The 22,146-nt window shown below is 42.5% G+C and overlaps 1 protein-coding gene across 2 annotated transcripts in view; it reads left to right on the forward strand.

The window, feature by feature from the left end:
- COG5 (component of oligomeric golgi complex 5) overlaps positions 1-22,146 on the forward strand; it is a 238,313-nt gene that overhangs the window by 22,690 nt on the left and 193,477 nt on the right. For both annotated transcript variants that reach the window (XM_084811049.1, XM_084811051.1), the window contains 2 exons: positions 10-79; positions 3,061-3,181. In XM_084811049.1, coding sequence (XP_084667175.1) covers positions 10-79; positions 3,061-3,181 — 191 coding nt within the window. The remainder of the gene's footprint in view (positions 1-9; positions 80-3,060; positions 3,182-22,146) is intronic.

The following is a 22,146-nucleotide window of genomic DNA, read 5'->3' on the forward strand; positions in this document are numbered from 1 at the left end:
TTTCATTAGAATCAGAAGCAAAATTATTGATCCATACAGCAAAATAGTGTCTCGCACTGCACAGTTAGCAAGGCTTCAGGTAAGTTACATTATGTCTGTCTTCCCTTATTCTCCAGAAATACATTTCTCTTGATTACAAAATATTATTTCAAAGAGCTATTTATCTACTGATACTCTAAAACAGAAGGTTATCTTGCAGAAAGGAATATAATAATTATGAGAACAGGAGATGTATTTTATAGGAAGCATTTTGGAAAGTGTGCCTTTGCATCTTCAACACTGAGCTGATATATGAACGAGAATTAATGGTGGCCAGAGATAACTGTGTAGTCTTCCTTCTGGCTGGATGTAGAGTGTTGCTATGGTAACTGGTTGGAGGGAGGAACACTTCCAGAATAAATAATTGAAACCATTGAATATATATACTGGATACTTCAACAAATCCTTGTAAAGAGGAAAAATAATTATAAGCAGAAAGGAGTTTCTCATTATACATTTGTAAGGTGCATCTTTGTACTCTGTGAAGCCTTTCCCTCTTTTAGTATTGCTCATTTCAGTCAAGGATTTTTAATGGGGTTACCTTGTCCTGGGTTTCCCCAGTAGTATCTTTAGTTTAGAGTTAGGTGTCTGTTTCTCTGATTCCCACCAATTGCAGTTAAATAAATATGCAATTTTCCAGGACTTTGGGAAACCAAATCTGAAAGAACACTCAGCATTGTAAACATTCCTTTAAAAAAATTTACTTGGCAAAACGTTGTAAAAGCTGATTGTCAAATCAACAGTACATTTTGACTGATGCTTGGTTTAAAAAAAAAAGAGTCCCAGGTAGTTCGGAACTAATTTTCAGCTTTCTCCAGTTTCACATGCTTGTGCCCAAATGATATTTTACTGCAACTTGTGGGTACAATTCTGACTTTTTGAACCAAGGTAATAGTGCTCCTTTGTCCACATTATGGAGTGAGGAGAGAGAACCTTATACACAAAACTATCAAGTTATCATAGAACCTTAATTCCCATGTATTTCCTATTAATCTTTTAAAAAAACTTATGAGGCCTGCTTGACCATCTGCACCAAGGTATATTGCAATAGTAGTTTGTTACTTGAGTGATGACATTGATAGCTGCATTTAAATGGCGCAGAGCAAGCAAGGCATAACAATATTCTTATTTTGATTTGACTCAAGGAATTGTGGCTTATATAGCAAGCTTAACACAATTGTCTTTTAAAATCTAACTACTGAACTATACCAGTTCCAATGTCTGTGCTCTAGCAATAGTTTTGCCCTAATGGTTAGGCTTTGCTTGACCTACTCTGACATATTTTGGCACTTCTAGAACTCTTGAAAGTAGTAATACATACTTTTCTCTGAAATTGCAGCAGCTTTACTGAGCTTGAACTGTGCAATGATTAAGAACGCGTGTAAATTAACCATCTTCTAGGCTGCATCTACAATGAGTTTCAGTAAAAGGTTGAGTTTTGTGTGAAAGGAAACAACAAGATCTGTATATACTTCTTTGTTTTTCAGCGGCACAGATAGAGCTTTCAACAGAATATGTTAACAGTCAAAATGTCTGAAGTGCATATTATATAATATAGAAGACAGATAAGAAATTGGAGAGACTATTTGACACTGGGCAATTTTCGATGAAGCACGGGACTCAGATGTCTTTGGGTTGTTGTTGTTTCAACAACTTTTGTAGATTACAACAGTCTAAACAAACATAAATCCCCAGCCTCCCTCCTTGATCCGACCAGTCCAGATTTCTAATCACGGGTTCACTTATTGATGCATTAGGATCATGGTAGTTATTGCCAGGACTGCTGATATCCTTTGATTCTATGTGCCAAAATCTGCATATGAGCTGATAGCCTGGCCTACGTAGAATCTGAATAAAATGAAATCAGCGGAGTCCCGAGGCTGGGACTGAGGCAGCTCCTGGACGCAATGGCCGAGCGCACAGCCGGCTTTGCTCATCCTTCACCTTTGTCACATGGGAAAGGCAAAGGAGGAGTGATGCGCTCTCAGCTGGTGCTTCCAGGAGCTGGCTGAGTACCGACCTCAGGTCTCAGCTGGCTCCTTGAAGCACTGGCTGAGTGTGAAGTGACTGAGCACTTGATTGCTCTCTTGGCCCCTCCCCCTTGGGAGGGGGAAGGGTCTTGCCTGTGGGCTGGAGGCGCTGGCCTGGGAGGCCAAATTGGCTCATGGGCCAGATGTTCCTCATCTCTTGTTTAGTATTACAGCTGAACCAGGTCTAAATGTCCATGTTGTTTTGGATCACAAACTAAATACTATTCATGAGTGACTGTGCCATACTGATAATGTTGGACTTCAAAAGGCTAGATATTTTTGCCCTGGTTCATTCTGATATGTAGAAAACCAGGCTTTAACTCAGTGCATTGGATAGAGGGGTTAATTGATTCAGTTTTAAGAGATTTTGAGTGTATTCTTTAATAGAAGAGTATTGGATTCAGTTTTAAGACATTTTTATATTCTTTGATATATTACTATTACATTCAGATAGCATTTTAAACCAGGTTATTTTTGAGGAACACTTAGTATAAGTGCTAAAAAACTAAAGATCCAGTGGAGGGAGCTAACATTTTTGAGTTGTGCTGATTTGTGAATTTCTGCATGCAGAATTAATTCCCCTTTCCAGTGTTGATTTTGGGGTTTTGAAACTGAATATGAACAACTCGGGTTCTTTCCAGAAGAGATGGAAATTTTGAGTCCAGTCCTGCTCCTGTTGAAGTCCATAGCAAAACTCTACATGGTTTTAACAGAGCAGTATTTCAGGCTTTATCCTGTGATATTCTCTCATTGTGTATTTATGACTGAAGGCCTTTCCATCCCTTCAGGGTAGCTTGTAGTTACAACCTTCTGTGGTGTGTTTTTACAACAGTACATGCCTGACAATACCAAGCCATGAACTGAACTGTAATATGTTCAAGCTTATATCGTAAGCACAGAAAATGTGTGCAGTGTTTCCACAGCTGGTACTTAAACCTGTATTATAATGGAATGCATTGGATATATTCTTAAGCTGTGTTACCCTACCCAGGCTGCCTGTGACTTGCTCCGGAGAATAATACGCATCTTGTATCTCAGCAAGAGACTTCAAGGGCAGCTGCAGGGAGGAAGCAGAGAGATAACAAAAGCTGCTCAGAGCCTCAATGAGCTTGGTGAGTCTGTTTGGCCATTTTAGCGGCATTCTGTTTGCTAATGGGAAATGCTTTTCTTTAAAAACAGCAACAAAAATAAACCTGTTTATGATCAGAAATGTAATTTCCTGCTTATTATGGGAGTTATTTATTTATTTATTTATAACATTTGTATCCTACCCTATATCATTAAAATCTCAGGGCAGCATACAGATAAAATCAATTTAAACAGTATAAAACAATAAATAATTTGAACAGCTAAAACATATTAAACCATTAAGCAAGCTAATAGCAATTTAAAAATCTAAAACAATAAAATGGTTAAAAGATTTGAAAACTTTTGCCTGTTCTCGAATCTGCCTTTTCTGAGCAAGGTGACTGAGCGGGTGGCGGCATTGCAGTTGCAGTCACACTTGTAAGAAGCTGTTTATCTGGATCCATTTCAGTCAGGCTCCAGACCTGGGTATAGGCCACAAACAGCCTTGGTCACCTTGGTGGATGATATGGGGAGGGCTCTGGATAGGGGTGAATGCTCCTTCCTTGTTCTCCTTGATATCTCAGTGGCTTTCGATACCATCAACCATGGTATCCTCCTGGACCACCTGAAGGAGTTGGGCATAGGGGACACCGTATTATGGTGGTTCCGTTCGTTCCTCTCTGGCAGGTACCAGAGGGTAACTCTGGGGGAGAAGACTTCAGACCCTTGACTGCTCACTTGCGGGGTGCCACAGGGTTCTGTTCTCTCCCCAGTGTTATTTAACATCTTTGTGAAGCCGCTGGGGGCTATCATCAGGAGGTGTGGGGTACAGTGTCACCAATATGTGGATGACACACGACTCTACCTCTCATTTAAATCCTCACCAAGGGTGGCTGTAGAAACCCTGTCCAAGTGTCTGGAGTCAGTGAGTGGCTGGATGGGAAGGACTAAGCTGAAACTGAATCCCGACAAAACCGAAGTACTTTTTGTGGGAGACAAGGGGAGGTTGGGGGATGTTGACCTGGTGTTATAGATAGAGTGCAGCTGCCCCTGAAGGACCAGGTCCGCAGTCTGGGTGTCATTTTAGACTCCAGGCTGTTCATGGTGGCTCAGGTGTCATCCGTGAGTCGGGTGGTGCTGTACCAACTCCGTCTGATACGGTGGCTGTTCCCCTACCTCCCTAACCATCTGCTCCCATCAGTAGTTCATGCCCTGGTCTCCTCTCCCCTAGACTACTGTAATGCGCTTTATGTGGGGTTACCCTTGAAGATGGTTGGGAAGTTGCAGCTGGTGCAGAATGCGGTGGTCCGCCTGATTAAAGGCAGCCGTTGGCAAGACCACATCAGTGCTGAAGGAGTTGCACTGGTTACCTGTTGTTTTCTGGGCCCAATTCAAGGTGTTGGCATTGACCTTTAAAACCCTATATGCTTCCACCCAGTCTATCTTAAAGAGCACCTCCAACAACACCAGGGATGCTGCTCAACAAAATCGGCCTGGGAAGGCCTTCTGTCTGTTCCATCAACCAGGACAGCTAGGCTGGTGAGGATTAGGGAGAGGGCCTTTTCTGTGGTGGCTCCCACTCTGTGGGATTCCCTCCCTAGAGACCTTCACCATGCCCCCTCTTTGATGAGCTTCCTCCGGGCTTTGAAAACCTGGCTGTGCAGGTGGGCATTTGAGGTGGGTTACAGTTTTTTAGAACCATGTTGTTTTGTTCAGTTGATTATGTACATTTGTTGTATTTCGTGTTGTTAGTTGAATTGTACGCCACCTAGAGTGGCCGGATAGCTGGCCAGATGGGCAGCTAATAAATCTTATATATATATATATATATAACAGTGTGCAACTTTAGGGAATTCAATTAGCCCTCAAAGGCTTTGGTGAAAAGCCATATTTTAACATGGCGCCAAAATTAAACCAATGTCTGCTCCAATTGGGCCTCCGAGGGAGTGCATTCCATAACTGGGATGCCACAGCAGAGAACACCTTCTCCCACATCCCACCATTGTGTATGTCTCACACTGCTAGAATGCAGAGGAGGGCTCCTCCAACAGATCTCAGTCCTCAGGCAGGCATATTTAGGGGGAGGCACTCCCTCAAATATTGAGGTCCCAGGCTGCTAGTAATTGTCATCACCAGCACCCTGAATTCTGACCGGAAGCATATTGGCAGCCAGTGCAGTTCCTTTAAAATTGGTGTTCTATGATCTTCATGAGATGTTCCGGTCAACAGTCTAGCTGCTGTATTTTGCATTAGCTGCAACTTCCAAGTCATCTTCAAGGGCAGCCCCATGTAAAGTGCATTACAGTAATCTAATCAGGAAGTTACCAGCCTGTGCACTGCTGTGGCTAGGTTATCCCTGTCGAGGAAAGGCTGTAGCTTGCAGATCAGCCAAAGCTGGCCCCAAGTACTCTGGGCCACAGAGTCCAAGTACTCTGGGCTACGGAGTCCACCTGGAGCTCCAGTGACAGGAACGGATCTAGGAGTACTACCAAGCTACGCATGGTAATGGACCATACAGAAAACATGATGGTTAAGTTAGCTGTATTTAGTACTAATGAAAACACCTGTGGGGCTGACGTCCTTAGTGTTTAGTGATGGGAGACGAATTTTGATCGTCCAGACCACTTTCAGATAGTATCAAGCTTTGTTGATACACTATACTTGGATGTGGTTGTCTGAACCTAGCATCATTGTTTTTTTGATGTTATGATCAACTCAAAACTGTGACTAGACCATGGCTGGGATCCGAAATACTCAGTGTGCATGCATTTAAACCACCTCTGCTTGCTCTGAGGACTTTGCTGATTTTTGCTTCTGGCTGCAGCCCCTTGCTTTTGTGTTGGATGCTGCACCCATCTGTCATAAGTGGATATTCAGGGTGCACGGGAGATGGGAGAGCAGCAGCTCAAAGTCCTGCTGTGGTTGCACAAATCATCTTGGGGTTCTTTAAATCTCACCCCATATTTTGAAAGTGACAAGCAGGGCAAAATTGACAGATTCTTACCTGGTTTGGCATCCCTCTTTTAATTCATTCATTAATTAATTTCATTTCTATACCACCCAATAGCTGAAGCTGCCAGGGCAGTTCACAAAAATTAAATATTTTACTAAATTTTACTTATACTAAGTAAGTATTAAAAAAAAAAGTATTATCAGCACAAACTGTAGCCACCTTAGCTATAGATGACAGATAGTATAATGGGCCATAAGAAAAGAGGCAGAAATGTAGATTGGAGCAGACTGACTTGAAGCATGTGTGGTCCTTTTTTCTTCCCTTTTAAATTTCTGTCACCTGAATGTGTTAAACTTACAAAACAAGAAACACATGCTTTGTGGATTAGATCCAAAGGTGTTTTCTATGTCTAAGGTGGCCCCTGTGAGCTTCAACAATTCTTCCCCTCCTGCTGCATCCCCATAACCCATTTCACACAGTTCTGGAGGGTCTCCCAACCCTCAAGTGGATTTTCAGGGGGTGCAGCAAGCTGTAATAGGGAGGAGGGGACGGAAAAACACTGTTACACAGATGGAACTCACCTCATCATTCTCTGGATCCAACCTTTTATTTCTTCATTGTGAAGGAATAACCAGCCTGTGTTAAGTGATCCTGAGTGTGCACTTTAAGAGCATAATTATTATCTTGCAGATTAGATGAAGTTCCAGCTAGTCCAGCATTCTGTCTCTCACAGTGGCCAGACACATGCTTTTGGAAAGTCTACAATGAGGGCATGATGGTAACCACCATCCCCTATTGTTTGTCCTCAGTATCTGGTAATCAGAGGTACATTACCTCTGAACATGGAAGTCCCATTAGTTCTTTGAATGTGTGTGATAAGTTCATTTAAGCTGTCATAATGCCATAGAAAACACATTCTATTCACTGCAAAGCCCCAGCCCCTCACAACAAAGGGGAAACAGGGCCATGCTTCCCCCCCCCCCCCCGCCAAGTGATTTCCCTGGCCCAGACTTGTGGATGTCTCAGTGGGGAAGCCTACACATATACAGAGACTCTGTGTGATCAGGGCTCCAGAATGCATGGAAAGCCTCTGTGCCTAGGCAGACATCCATGCTCAATGCATGGATGTTGGTGGTGGGACCGTGGAAGCTGCGCAATATGAGGGCGGGGGCAGCAGTGTAGTCCTGCTTCCCTTTCATCCCATTGAGCCCCCTTCACACAATTAATGTGTAAAGGGGGCTCAAGTCTCTTCTCTTTCCTACCTCTAAAACGGACATGGCGGTAGGGGCAGGAGCCACTTCCCTACAGTTCTATCCTGCTAGTCAGGTATCCTACCTCCTAGCCAAAACAAAACAAAAGCCATGTGCAGTTAGAGAGTTGCCAAGTATAGTTCATGGCAGTGGCAGGATCAAGCTGCCTGTGCTTTGCTTTGCAAGAATCCCAGCAGGCACTAGGCAGTAGCCCAGAAATTCACTGGTGGTTCACCAGTCTACTTCCTGGTGAAGATGTTGTTGAAACAAATTGAATTCGTTTTTAATTAGGGGAAAGTTGTACAATAGCTAAGCCACTGATTGCAAGTTAAAGTGTTTTACATAAATTAGGGTTCTTTTCAAATGTATCTTCATAGAACCCTATAAAAACGCACTCTGGTGTGTATGTGTTTTGCTCCCGCTGAAATACCTAGTACCTTTCTCCTTCATTCAAATGTTTTACATTCATAAAAACCAGAAGGACAAATTGTAAACAAAAATGAGAATTACTCATCTGTCTGTATCATAAAATGTTCATTATAGTTGTTAGGTCGTAGGAAATAACAGCAAGCATACCATGCAATTATCGCAGCATTGTGTAAAAATTAAGCTTATGCTACTAGCTATTCAATGAACCGAAACTACAGTGATGTGTGCAATGTGCAATGATTATCACATGAATAATATTTGCTGGCTTAGCTAGTGTATTCTTTGTGCGGCTGAACTTTGGATATGATTGGTATAATGACCCAAAAGGGTTTCTTGTCAATTAATGTATTTGGTGGATGTGACTGTTCAGTTTAGCCTAACTATAGAAAGACATTTAACAAGAAGTTATACTGGGAGGTGGGGGAGATCTAAAGGAACCAGACCTGTGCTCTTTTTCATTATTGAGCAGAGAATTATTTGGCTTTTTCTGGCAGCCTTTATATTTAATACCAATGAAATAATTTTATCAAAGTTCTTGAATAAATGTAGAAGCTGTACCATTTGTGTTTTTCTGAAAGAGTCTTGAAACCTAATATTTATGTTAAGATCATGTGTGTATGTAACTTGATCAGTATAGCTTATGTTGGATGCCAAATAGCATGGATGTATGTGCACCTGTATTTTTTGCAGTTTCTCTTTGAGGATGTCTTGTGCAAGAAAACCTAAAGAGGTCAATGCTGCTGGTGTCTACACATTATTTTCTCCAGATTTCTGCATCCCCCCCATCCTCCGCACACACATTCCTGCCACACTCCCAAGCTGTGTGTGTGTGTGTGTGTTTAAATTTGCCAGGGTCATTGTGTGCTATATTGTTGGTTTTAATTGGAGAGTAAATCAGCTTCTGTAAAAAGTAAAACACTTCTTTTGTGTGGGAATGATCTATATGGCAGTTTCTTAGCTACCCTTGGTCTTCACTTTAGCTGTGGGACACTTACAGTCAGGGCCAGAAATATTGGAACAAGGATAACTGTTTTGGCAGTTGGCCTCTGTACACCACCACATTGAAGTTGAAAGGAAACACACCCAGATGGGAGCGAAGTCAGGACTTTCAGCTGTAATTCAAGGGGCTTGGCAAAAGTGGGGCACTAACCATTCAGGAAGTACAGCCAGTGGCATACACCTCCCCCCCATCGTTGGTGGCTCATAAGTAATGGAACAAACCAACATCATTTCAAACTGAAGGATCGCCTTTAATACCTGGATGAAAATCCTTTGCAGTCAATGACTGCCTGAAGTCTGGAACCCATGGACATGACCAAATGCTGAGTTTCCTCCCTTGAGATGCTTTGCCAGGCCTTTACTGCAGCTGCCTTCAGCTGCTGCTTGTTTGTGGGTCTTTCTGCCTTCAGTCTTGTCTTCAGTAAGTGAGAAGCATGCTCTATTGGGTTGAGGTGACTGACTTGGCCATTGAAGAACATCCCACTTCTTTGCCTGGAGAAACTCTTGGGTAGCTTTTGCAGTATGTTTTGGGTCATGATCCATCTGCAATATGAAGCGGCGTCCTATCAGTTTGGCAGTATTCGGCTGAATCTGAGCAGAAGGTATGGCCCATACACTTCAGAAATCATCCTGCTGCTTTTATCAGCAGTCAGGTCATCAGTAAACACCAGTGACCTGGTTCCATTGGGAGCCATACATGCCCATACCATAACACTGCCTCCACCATGTTTGACAGATGATGTGGTATGCTTTGGATCCTGAGCTGTTCCTTTCCTTCTCCATACTTTTCTCTTCCCATCATTGTGGTACAAGTTAATCTTGGTTTCATCAGTCCAAAGAATCTTATTCCAGAACTGGGCAGGCTTTTTTAGGTGTTTGCTGGCAAAGGCTAATCTGGCCTGTCTGTTCTTGAGTGTTACCAGTGGTTTGCACCTTGTTCTGAAGTCTCTGTATTTACATTCATAAAGCCATCTCTTGACTGTAGATGTTGACAGTGACATGCCTACCTCTGGAAGAACGTTTTTGACCTGGCTAGATGTTGTGAAAGGGTTCCTCTTCATCATGAGCAGAATTCTGCGGTCATCCACTTTAGTTGTGTTCCGTGGTCTTCCAGGCCTTCTGCTGTTGCTGAGCTTGCCATTAATTCCTTCTTTTTCAGGAAGTTCCAAACTGTTGTGTTGGCCACTCCCACTGTTTTTGCTATCTCTCTGATGGGTTTATGTTGTTCCCTCAGACTAATGATGACCTCCTTCACTCGCATGGATACCTCTTTGGACCTCATGTTGGGAGTTCCAGTGAACAGCTACCAAATGCAAATGTAACACTCAGAACCACCTCCAGGCCTTTTACCGGCTTGATTGGTCATGTGGCACCCAGGAAACAGGCCACACCTGGCCATGCAGCTGCTTGCCAGCCATTCGTTCCATTACTTATGAGCCCCCAACAATGGGTGTGTGTGTATGCCACTGGCTGTGCTTCCTGAATGGTTAGTGCCCCACTTTTGTTGAACCCCTTGAATTACAGCTGAAAGTTCTGACTTCGCTCCCATCTGGATGTGTTTCCTTTCAACTTCAATGTGGTGGTGTACAGTGGCCAACTGCCAAAAGAGTTATCCTTGTTCCAATATTTCTGGCCCTGACTGTATGTGCAGGTTTGGAACAGTGCCAAATTACATGCTGGCCTCTCGGGCCTCTGCGATTAGAAAACATATTGATAAGAATTGCAAGTTCCTTTTTATCACTCTGCAGGAATCTTAGATAAAGGAATTCTTGAAAGACCTTCAAGCTGAAGTCCATGTGTCTGAGCCAAAGTCTTTTATGCCAAAGTGCTTATTACGTGACTGACATCCAAATACTCTTTATAGCCCCTGTGCAACTGAAAAAATGAACTAGGGTTTAGGGATGAGGTACAGGCAGCAGGGTTGTGCTTTCTTTGCCTCTTGCATGTGACCATTGCCAGCTCAGGATAAAATAAGCCCTGGGATCCTCCTTAACTTTACTTGAGAGCCCTAGTTATATCTCGGTTCCTTCAGTGAGTCATAGATAAAAAGATTTGAGATGGCTTTGGTGGCCTCCTGTTGAGAGGTTGATGTTGTTATGTGCCTGTAGAAACTTGGTGCTGTACAAAAATTAAAGGCCCTGCCTGAAAAATTACAATCTAATTAATTAAGAAAAAGAAGAAAAAAAGAAGGCAGACATGAAGAAAGATAATAATATAATCAAGAGAACACAAATTGTAGTAATTATGTATTTGAGGGATTTCTTAGAAACCAGCATGGATCTAATAGAACAAATATCAGCAGATAATGAATTTCAAGCATAAAGGTGCAAACAAAGAAAAGATGCACTACAGTTGCTTCATTTTTAAAAAAAGTAGAAATGTGTGATTTAAAAAGAAGAAAGGAACCCAAGGAAAGCAAAAAAACAGTAACAAAACTGGGGAGGAGAATAAAAAGAGGCTGGGGGGTGGGATGTCACGCGACAGTGGCATCTTGTAAGATGATAGGTGTGCTATCTTTAATAATTAATGGACACCAATACATTTTGGTGTATTGCTTGGGCTAAACACAGTGGCTTGCTAATGTCTTACAGGCCTGGATACAGCCTGTTTCTTTCAGGGGAGCCCTTCCTGACAGCTAGCCCTGCACTACGTACACAGTGGGACTTTGGCAGCATTGTTAGGTATCTTGTCTTGAGGCCATTAATGCAATGCACCCCCTCTTGAGCCCTTATGAGGCTGCCTGTCTTTGACCTTTGCTGGATATCATTGAGTTTCCTAGATAATACTCAAGTGATCTATTGGCATGCTTTCAATTAGCAAGAACAGCGTGTTCAGTCCTAACCCGACTTATTGTAGTTAGGTCAGTTTGAATACGGACTGTGTCCTGGCACCAGCCTTTCAAGAAAGGACACAATAGGGAGGTGGTAGGCCACAAAAAATGTGGGCACTTGCAGTTCTTATCAATACGTTTTCTAATCACAGATGCCTGAGATGCTAGCATGTAATTTGGCACTGTTCCAAAACTGCACATAAGTATCTCACAGCTAAAGTGAAGACCAAGGTTAGCTAAGAAACTGCCATATAGATAATTTCCACACAATATAGAACATTTCCACACAAAACAAGTGTTTTACTCTTTTTACAGAAGCTGATTTACTTTCCAGTTAAAACTAACAGTATGGCACACAATGCTATATTGTTGGTTTTAAGACTTAAGTCTTAAAACCAACAATATGGTGCACAAAGTGCATAAGACTTAAGAGCCCACTCACTCTTAACTCAGTGCAGTGGAAGGGTGCCAGCTGTTATAACCCCCCCCCCACACACACACACACACCTCTGCCTACTTGTCTGCTGCAGATCACCCAGAGGAGTAGCTATCTTCAAGCCTCCCTGGAATATATGAAATCATCATCATCCTAGGTGAGACAACGCTTCTGAGCATTGCCTTTTCCCCACTCCTAAGAAAACGTGTCCTGAGCTCAACTCCGATTCTTGTTTTATGCTGCCCTTCTTAAAGCATTTCCATTAATGTCAGGTTGTTACGGTTCTTCTAATGCAAATCCTTTTAGGCTTGCCTGAAGTTCTTGTTAGTTTCTGCTTCTTAATGTATACATTGAATTATCCTTTATTTTACTGATTTACTGTGGCTGGGATCCAGAGAGCTACTTTAGACATACCCATGAACTTGGTCATGTGTCATGGGACATTTGACATCTTTTTTTCTTTGAAAAACAAACGACCATGCCAAATGACAATCTGCTTTTGAAAGTCTCTTTGATTTTTTAAAAAAAGCAGTTTACCATGTGGATTGGGAGGAGGGAGAGTTGTTGTTAGAGATGTTTGGCCTCTATTTTGAGACTGTTTTTTTTTTTTAAAGCTCAAAGTGGTGAACCTTCAAAACCAGCACAAAATACAATAAAAAACCCCACAACAATTAAAAAAACATCCTGCAGTACCATTACAATTGACTGTGTAGTATATATTAATTATATCTATAATAATAAACATGTATCTAGTGCATGGGAGTGATCAAAGCAATTCACATACATTATCTTTCTAACATTACAACAGCCATGCTAAGTAGGTTGGTATTATTAACCCCATATCACAGATGGGGAGCTGAAGCTGAGAGGGAATAGCTTGCCTAAGGCCACCAACTGAGGACATGGAAGAGGGGAGATTTGGACCTGGGGCTTCCTGATTTGTAGCTCGTTCTCTTGGCTGCTATGGAATGCTGGGAATTGTAGGAATTTTTTTCTGTCTGGACATGCATAGGATTGCACCCTTAAGGGGTATACATTTGCATGCAGTGCAGCCTCTTCATGGATTCCCAATGTGATGAACACATACTTTGTGCAACAAACGGTTTTCCTTAATTGCCTTACTGGAACCCTTGAGAGCTAGGAAGCAAATTGTGCTGGGAGGAGAGGACCTCATAACCATAGAAGCCTAAATGGTGTAGCTCTAATGTTATCAGCGCAAGTCTTGCCCAACTGACACTTTCTGTCAGGTGTATTGTTGAGATTATTGAAAGATACAGTTGTCAGATCAAAATACCCATGCACCAAAATGTCTGAAATTCACGAGATCATACTAGATCATTTAAATCTTTTAAACTCAAGCTAATGAGAGAGAAACTGATTTCTGTATTTTTTGACAAGCCAAAGTAGCTGGCTTAAGCTAGAACAATGGCAGGGAAATGTTCATTAATTTTTAGTGGTGAAATAATATTTAAGTCTAAACACTTAAGCTTTTTTGGGTGTCCATATTACTCCAATTTCCTTTATAAATGTCATTTATGTACATGAAATCACTAAAATATAATGCTTGATAGAATTTGAGGGGAAAGTGTAATTTCCCCTCAGACTCTGGTGTAATTTTGTATGGATTCACTTAGTATCTAATTTTCCCTGGAAAACCTAAAAAGAGTTTCATCTTTACTGAATAATCTATTTATTTTATTTATTTACAATATTTATATACCGCTCCAAATCAAAGATCTTGGAGCGGTAAACAGCAAGAGAAAAGAATAAAACCCTGTAATTAAAACATTTTAAAAGAACAGATTCTGAACATAATAAACCATGGCTGGTGACTCAGGGAAAGCCTCTTGAAAGAATAATGTCTTCAGGAGGTACCAAAAGCAACACAACGTTGGTGTCTGCCTGACCTTCAAAGGCAGGGAATTCCACAGAAGGGGGCCACTATGCTGAAGGCGCTGTTCCTGGTGGACTCCAACCAGGCCATAGGTCCATGTGGAACCACCAGGAGCAAGCCCTCCGATGACCTCAGTGACCAGGCAGGTTGGTAAGGAAGAAGGCGCTCTCTCAGGTATCCTGGTTCCAAGTTGTTTAGGGCTTTGTACGCTAGTACTAATACCTTACACCTGGCCCGGTAGCAAATAGGCAGCCAGTGCAGTTCCCTCAGCAAAGGAGTTACATGCTGAAAAGGGGCAGCTCCCAACAACAGCTGAGCTGCTGCGTTCTGCACTATCTCTAGCTTCCAGACGAGCCTCAAGGGCAGCCCCACATAGAGCGCGTTGCAGTAATCCAGTCTTAAGGTCACTAATGCCTGTACCACTGTGGCCAAGCTATCCCTGTCCAGGAGAGGCTGTAGATGGTGAACCAGCTGAAGCTGATAAAAGGCACTCCAAGCCACAGCGGCCACTTGGCCCCCAGCAACAATGATGGATCTAGGAGTACCCCCAGACTACGAACCTGATCTTTCAGATCAACCCCATCCAGAACAGGAAATGCGCCTATCTCCCGGACTCAGGAACCACTCACCCACAGGGCTTCTGTCTTGCCAGGATTCAGCTTCAGTTTATGGGTCCTCATCCAGCCCATTACTGAGTTTAGACACTGATCCAGGACTTGCACAGCCTTTCCTGATTCATATGTCACAGGGAGATAGAGCTGCATGTCATCAGCATACTGATGGCATTTAGTTCCAGATCCCCTAATGACCATTCCCAGCGGTTTCATATAGATGTTCAACAACATTGGGGACAGGATGATGCCCTGTGGCACCCCATAGCTCAATTGCCAAAGGGCCGAGGAATAGTCACCCAATGTTACTCTCTGAAATCGACCCCGTAGGTAGGACCGGAACCACTGTAACACAGTGCCTCCGATACCCATCCCATGGAGTCGATCCAGGAGTTTACCATGGTAGACAGCATCAAAAGCCGATGAGAGATTGAGCAGAATTAACAGGGTTGCACTCCCCCTGTCCCTGTCTTGATAATGGTCATCCATCAGGGCAACCAAGGCTGATTCAGTCCCATAACCAGATCGAAACCCAGACTGGAATGGGTCTAGATAATCAGTATCCTCCAAGAGTGCCTGCAGTTGCTCCGCCACAACTCTCTTGAGTACCTTCCCTAAAAAAAAAAAAAGGTATTTGCGACTGGGCGGTTGTTGTCTAATACCATTGGGTCCAGAGTGGGCTTCTAATAATGATTAGTTTTCAATAATGATTCTGGTTTTGAGAGAAACTGAGGCCTGTTTTTGACAGGTTAGTCTTTTAGCTTCCATAGTTGCTTAAAAAACATTAAGCCTTGTTTTCTGGCTCTATTAGAATAGGATTTATTCCTGAAAATTAACAGCCTGTTTGAAATTTTGAAAATGAAATCTATCATATTGTTCATATGTTGGGATGCCTCAACTGAAGCTTTTAAAATGCACTAAGCAAAATCCTGCCTTTTCAGTGGCTTCACAATATTGAATATATTAAAATACATTGAATTTAAATGAGATATATTACCAAGTGTGTGTATTTTCTCAAATATAATAGGTGCTAAAGCATGTTGTATGGGACATTCCACAGATGAGGTAATTTGCTAAGATAAGTGCAAGAATATTATTCTTTGAAACTCCCTATTCTCTCTAGGGGAGCCATATACTCAACTGAGAAACTTGAATCCTGTCTTTCTCTGTCGCTATTATTGAATTCTTCAGTCACCAGAAGAATTACTCTATTGTAGATGGCATACAAGATTGTATTTTTGGTTTAGTGTTGTCCCCAAACCGTTCCAAAACAGAGTCTGAACTAACAGTGCTTCTGTACTTGACTGCTGGAAAGTCCATTTTCACATTAGAGAGTGTCAAAGGATTTCAAAGAAGCATCATTATAAATATTCCCTAAGGTGTAGATACCTGTGTTTAACCACACATAGCAGCTGAATAGCTCTGCGGGGAATATTCTAGGTGGTGTTGAGTCAGAATACTTTTGTTATATTTAAAGAAGCTCTGTGTTTGATTATTTTATTCTGTTGGCAAAATATATTGATCCCAGATATAACGCCTTTAAAAATTGTGCCATTCGCGTGAGGAAGTTTTCATATTTAGCTGAGAGAGATATTCACAGCAACCTTAAGCTACTTCACTATTTTAATGTGCTTAAGTTGAAAGGTGTAGACCTCTGGTAAGAGGAAAGTCCTACTTTAAACGGTGTACTGATGATCCCTTCCTCTTAAGAAACTCACATCAAGTACTGAGGAGGATAGTTTTTTTCTCTCCATAGGTTTGCTGGCAAGGTCGATGAAGTTGTAGGGGACTAGAAATGTAAAAATAGTAATAGGCACTGTAATACCAGAGGGTATTATTGGCAGATGTTTTGTGAATCTTAAAAGGGTGATGTTCCACTAAAGCAGGGATGTAGAACCAGAAGTTCTGCATCTGGCCAGCAGAGCCTTCTTGGGTTCCTCCAGGGGGCTGAGCTTGGAATTCCCATGGTTGCCTCCAATCTGAGATCGGTGATAACAGTGGGGAGACAGGCCTGAGGGACTTGGCTGGCACTGGGAAGAGAAGCACAAAGCCACTCGGCCAGCACTGGGAAGAGCGGCCACTGGGACTTGGGCAGATCTCAGGGGTTTTTCAGCAGTTCACGATACACAAAGCCACTAAACCACTGGGAAGCACAGTAAGGGCACCAGCTGAGTGGCTTTGTGTGGCACATGCTGCCCCCATTAGGTTGATGTGTGAAATCCCAGGCACATGGCCCTTATCTGGCCTGTAGAGGGCCTGGTGGGGGGAATTTGGCCCTCACTCATATCTGGTTCTGCACCCCTGTTCTAAAGATCAAAAGATTAAATGTGTCATGCCCAGCTCCTATGCACTTGAGCATGTAATTTGGGCCTGTAGTAATTAGCTTCTTAACATTAATTGGGGTGTGTGTGTGTGTGTGTTTTTTTCCCCAAAGGGAGGTTCTAGGACCATGGCTTCATAGTCATTTCCCACTGTATAGTGGAAATTGTTCTAGTGGTGATGTTTTGCTTAATTAATGTTGTGTTTCCAAAGGCTGCATGGGAACATTCTTAATAAGGGGTGTATTTTCTTTCTGTATCCTTATTTTGCGTTGCATGAGCCCTCTGTCCCTGCACATACACATTTTAAGCCAAACCAAATGAAGGAAAGTCAGCCACGCTTCTGGTATTAGCTATCTACAAGTGGGACCTGCAACAAAATGTTGCAGCATGGAGTGCTCCCATTCAGGGTATTCCATTCCCTCCCTGCCCCCAATTTTCGGTCCCCACCCCACCCCACCCACCATCAGTCTGTGTTCTGTGGCCCCTGACCACACTCATACTTTACTGAGCTGTTTTGGGAATCCCCCACCCCCATGGGTTTTTCTTTAAAGATTGTTTGTATTTCCCCAAATCTTGGGATTTTCTGAGTCTGCTGATACTTCCCTGTTATATGTGGATGGTGCCGTTTTGGCTATACAAGGACCAGTACTCAGATAATTGAGATTGCTATTACGATATATGATCTAGGCACTCGTTGTAGAAATAAATAATCCAATAAGTACAGTACTGCATGTTTATAAGCATTTAAATTGCATTCTGAGTTTATCAAATGGGGCTTCTTTTCAGCTTCATTGACTTTTTACCCCTTCCAGATTTTTCTCCTTTCATATTGAATAGTTGGGCTAACCCAGCATACGTGGTGCTGTAATAGACCGAGAAACTGAGCAGCCAGTGATTACAGCGTCACTGGGTGAATCTGTAAGTGAGCACCAGGCTGGTGGCTGCAGCAGCATAGATGCTGGGGGAGCCCAAGCGGTGCGGTGGCAGGGGGAGGCAGGCAAAGTGCCAGCCCTTGGTGGGCTTTGCCAAGACACTTGCACCTCAGCAAATGCCCAGTATGCCAGATGCTAGTGCTGGACCTGAATCCTTGTCCGCTTGTTCCAGTGCTTGGATTTTGCTCCACACCCTGCTTTGGGAGAACAACAGCCATAGATATTTCCACTAATACACTTCAGAAAGCCTCTGTTGTATGAGGGTGCTACGTGAAGGGCTTTTTTCAAAGTGAGGAGTGGTTGGAGATGGGAACGGGACCATTAGAAGCTGCTTGCACCCCGGTTTAAGGACCCAAATAGTGGCCTCATGTTGGCATACTCATGTGCTGGCCACCAGCTGTAAGTAAGAAAAGTTTCCTGCTCCAGCAGGCAGGATTGGACTGCTTGTCATAAAGTGTCATCGTATTCTTGGTTTGGGTCCCCCAGTTCCAGGGATCTTTTGGATGGCATTTACATATACAGTATTAAATCTTAACTACACCAGTTCCTATAACCTTGCTAATGCTGAGTATGTACTTAACCACTGTACCATTTGTACTTTTCTTAAGCAATTTAGGGCAAAATCTTATGGGGATGGCCATAAGCCTCTGAATCTGGAGGCATACAGCCATCCAGTGCAGAGCGGGAAGAGAGGCGGAGGCGATCCTCCTGCCCTGCGTTTTGGGCTTTGGGGAAGGAGAGGGAAGGAGGCTGGGGAAACCTGGGGATACTGCATAAGCCATCCCTTCCCTGCCTACCAACACCCCCCCTTCCCCCTGAAGTCGCCTTTGCACCCTTGGAGAGGCAGCTGGCATGGTTCTCTTTGCACCTACTGGGAGGGGGAGGGGAGCTTGGACGTCTGGGTCTGAGGTTGGAGTGCTGTCTCCGACCTTGGATCCAAGAATCCACAATATCCTATCCCCCCCCCGACACTGTCTAAGGGCCATAGGATTGTTCTCTTAGGGAGCAATCCTATGCATGTTTAGAGAGAGAAAAGGCCTACAACTCCCAGCATTCCCCAGCCAGCAATGGTTTGCTGGCTGGGGCATGCTGGGAGTTGTAGGTCTTTTCTCTGTCTAAACATGCATAGGATTGCGCCCTTAGTTATTCTTGTTCTTGCATCCATTATGTGAAGAAATGTTATCTCATGCATACTTCATAGAGTCAATTCAGGCAATAGTGTAGTAGTCCCATGACCTCTACATCCAGTGAAATTGTGTTTCTGTGTGGTCTTCCCTACCTTCCTCTCCATTTATAGAATGCAACACCTAAAATGGGACATATCATTTTTACGTGAATGAGGAATCTTCTTGACCATGTAATCCAATCCCTGTGGCATCTGAATTGTAGAATCGGGACATCCTGTGTTATAATAAACAATCTACACACTATTAGGGGAGTAGCGAAGAGTTGGAGCCATGTTCCAGAGGGAGTATTCTGAACAGGCTCCTCTCATGAGGTAAAAGAGAGGCAATGATCATCCTATCCAACTCTTAGCAGTTCAGAAAAGCAGCAGTAGTTATTCCCTAGCATGGAAAGAACAGTACAACCATTTTTTTTATGGATTTAAAATTAAGGGGGCTTCACAATCCTAGTTTGTGGGGCTTGTAGAAATAGCTGAAATGGCAAACTGTGGTTTTCCAAAAACACAGAAATTGCTAAGCAAGTAGAGCATGGTGCGGAGTGTGCAAGCACAGGACTCATTCATTCCAGTAATGCCAAACCGTGGTTTGGCATTGCAACTGAAGCAACCCACTGTGTGAGGGAAAACAGTCTTGGACACAATGACAATTTTGCATTGTGTGTCAGAGAGCTCAGACAATCATATGTTGGCTTAATAAACTGAGATATGAACAAGCATTTCAGCCATGCAGGCAACCCCTTTTCGCTTCCTTTTGTGGCAAGACTAAACAAACCAGGCAGTCTTCAACTAAGTATAGTTTTGTTTAAACTGGGAAACTATGATTAATAACTTCAGAGCAATATAGAATATTACACTATGCTTTGAAGTTGGTTTCTAGTCTAGCTTGTTTCAAAGCTTTTAACCATAGTTCCCCAGTTCAGATGAAACTGTACATCCCGATGTGTTGCTCCCACCATGAAGGGAGGCGTGAAGGAACTGTGTGCACAGGCGAAAGCTTGTTCATATATCACCTTATTAGGGTGAGATGTGATTGTTTGAGCACTCTCTCACACCATGCAGCATTAGCCTTAGGCTTCATCCTATGCACACTAACCTGGGAGTAAGTCCCACTGGACTCAGTAGGATGTCTGACTAGACATGGCTAGGATAGCATTGTTAAAGTGGGTATGTGGAACAACACAATGCAGGTCTAGAACTCTCTTAAAATAATATTGTCCAGTAGTAAAATATTGGCAGTACACTATCAAGTTAAATCCATCCGTCACAGAAGAACAGGAAATTCAAATTAAAGATGTTAGTAAGATAACTAAAGAGCAATCAACTATTTCCTTAATGTGACTGATAAGAACAAGGACATACTGTCTGATTCAGGCATTGTTCCCTTTCACCCTGAGAGACTGCAGAGTTGCTGAGGCAAAGGCAATTCTGGAATAAACTAAAGATATTGCAAATATAACACATTTATCAAACATTTAAAGAGGCCGTCAACCTGTAATGTAGTATTTTAGGACTGTATCATCTAATGCGAGTTCCTGTCAAAGAGCCTCTGTCAAAGAGCCTTCAGGTTTATATTTATTTATGGCTTTTGCAAAATAAAGTAGGCTAAAAAATCATAATTAGAAATGCTGAAAAGTTGCACCATCAACACAGTAAGAAACGCTACAGTGTTGCACCATCAGATTACGCAAAATGAATCTGTGGCAAAAACATTTTTCACATAAAGCCAGGATCCAAAGATAGCTTCTGGAGCTTCCCTGTGCTGCCCAACAAGCCACTTCACAAATTTTGAAGTGGCCTGTGATTTGTCTTAAGGAGCTGCAGTGGGAACAAGAAGTCACGGAAGTCCCTGTGATAAGCAGAAGTGAACCAAGGTGGATAAAAATCAATGATTAAAAAATTGTTTAGTTTAAATAGATTTTTAAAAAAACATCATAAATAAAATACTACATTTCTCTCTCACTTAAAAAATAACATAGTTACAATTAAATCTCATCATAAAAATGCTAAACTTACCCTTACAGTCTCATAAAAATGAAGTTACCTACCAATCAATCATGGCCATTCATTCAAGTTTTTCATCTTGTGAAAATGGCTCTGTCCAGCCTGACTACCAGTTCTTGCTTCTTGAAAGTTCTGGGCTTTCAGTTTCTCTGACTAAGGTCACATGAGCAAAGACACAGGCTAGATGGGATTGTTGTTGTTCAGTGCGTGTGTGGTGTTGGAGCTGGGCCAAGCAAGGTAGAGGAGTTAAAACAGAAAAGCAATATAGCAGGGGTTATAAAAATTGATACTTAAAAGGGATTTTAAAAAAATTACATTTGATTTTTTTCTGCCCAGTAACTCTTACACCTTGCTTTGACCTATCAGTCATGGGCATTTCGTTTTTGTTTGCTACTTTGTTTTTGTTGAGGTCAAGGCTGGGCTAAGAAGGAGTGAAGTGGAAAGGAGCAACACTGGAAAGAAAAAGAGAAGACAAAATTGTCCATGGTGCATCTTCATGTATTCCCATACTAAGGCTGCAATCCTATACCACTTACCTGGGAGCAAGCCCCATTGAATTCAATGGAACTTATTTCTAAGGAGACATATATAGGATTGTGCTATTAGCCTCAAACTTCATGGATGCTGGTCGTACGAAAGACCTTACCTGGGCATGTTTTAAAGCCATTCCTGCTATAGCTAGAAAAGGCAAGCGTACAAAATATATACAGTGAGACGAAGATATGCAAAGCCTGCTTGTAAGAATGAAACAGTGTAACTAATCTATTTAGGGTGCAATCCTATGCCTGTTTAGACATAAAAAAGTCCTACAAGTCCCAGCATCCCCCAGCCAGCATGGGGTTCAACATGTTTCAACAGGGGGGATAAGAACTTCCCTTCCATGCATTTCCTTAGGATCCAAAATACAAAGTCTGAGGTGATACTGTTCTTTTGAAGTTATATACAAACCAACCAACTCCACCCTCCCCTTTCTAAAAATATACATTGGCAATAAATTATCCTATCACAGGAAAGGAATATTGACCAGAAAGATCGCACGTGTTCAACTGTCTGCTATTCCGTATGTACACTACTGATTGACTGTGATGCATTCATTCCTTACTAAACTCATTCTAGCACCCTGTTAATCATATATTTGATTAGACATACTGCATTTTGGATGGACGAAAG

The sequence above is a fragment of the Heloderma suspectum genome, chromosome 7 (assembly GCF_057233095.1).
Source record: "Heloderma suspectum isolate Gila_16-S chromosome 7, 16-S_ref, whole genome shotgun sequence".
In the NCBI taxonomy this organism is placed as follows: domain Eukaryota; kingdom Metazoa; phylum Chordata; class Lepidosauria; order Squamata; family Helodermatidae; genus Heloderma; species Heloderma suspectum.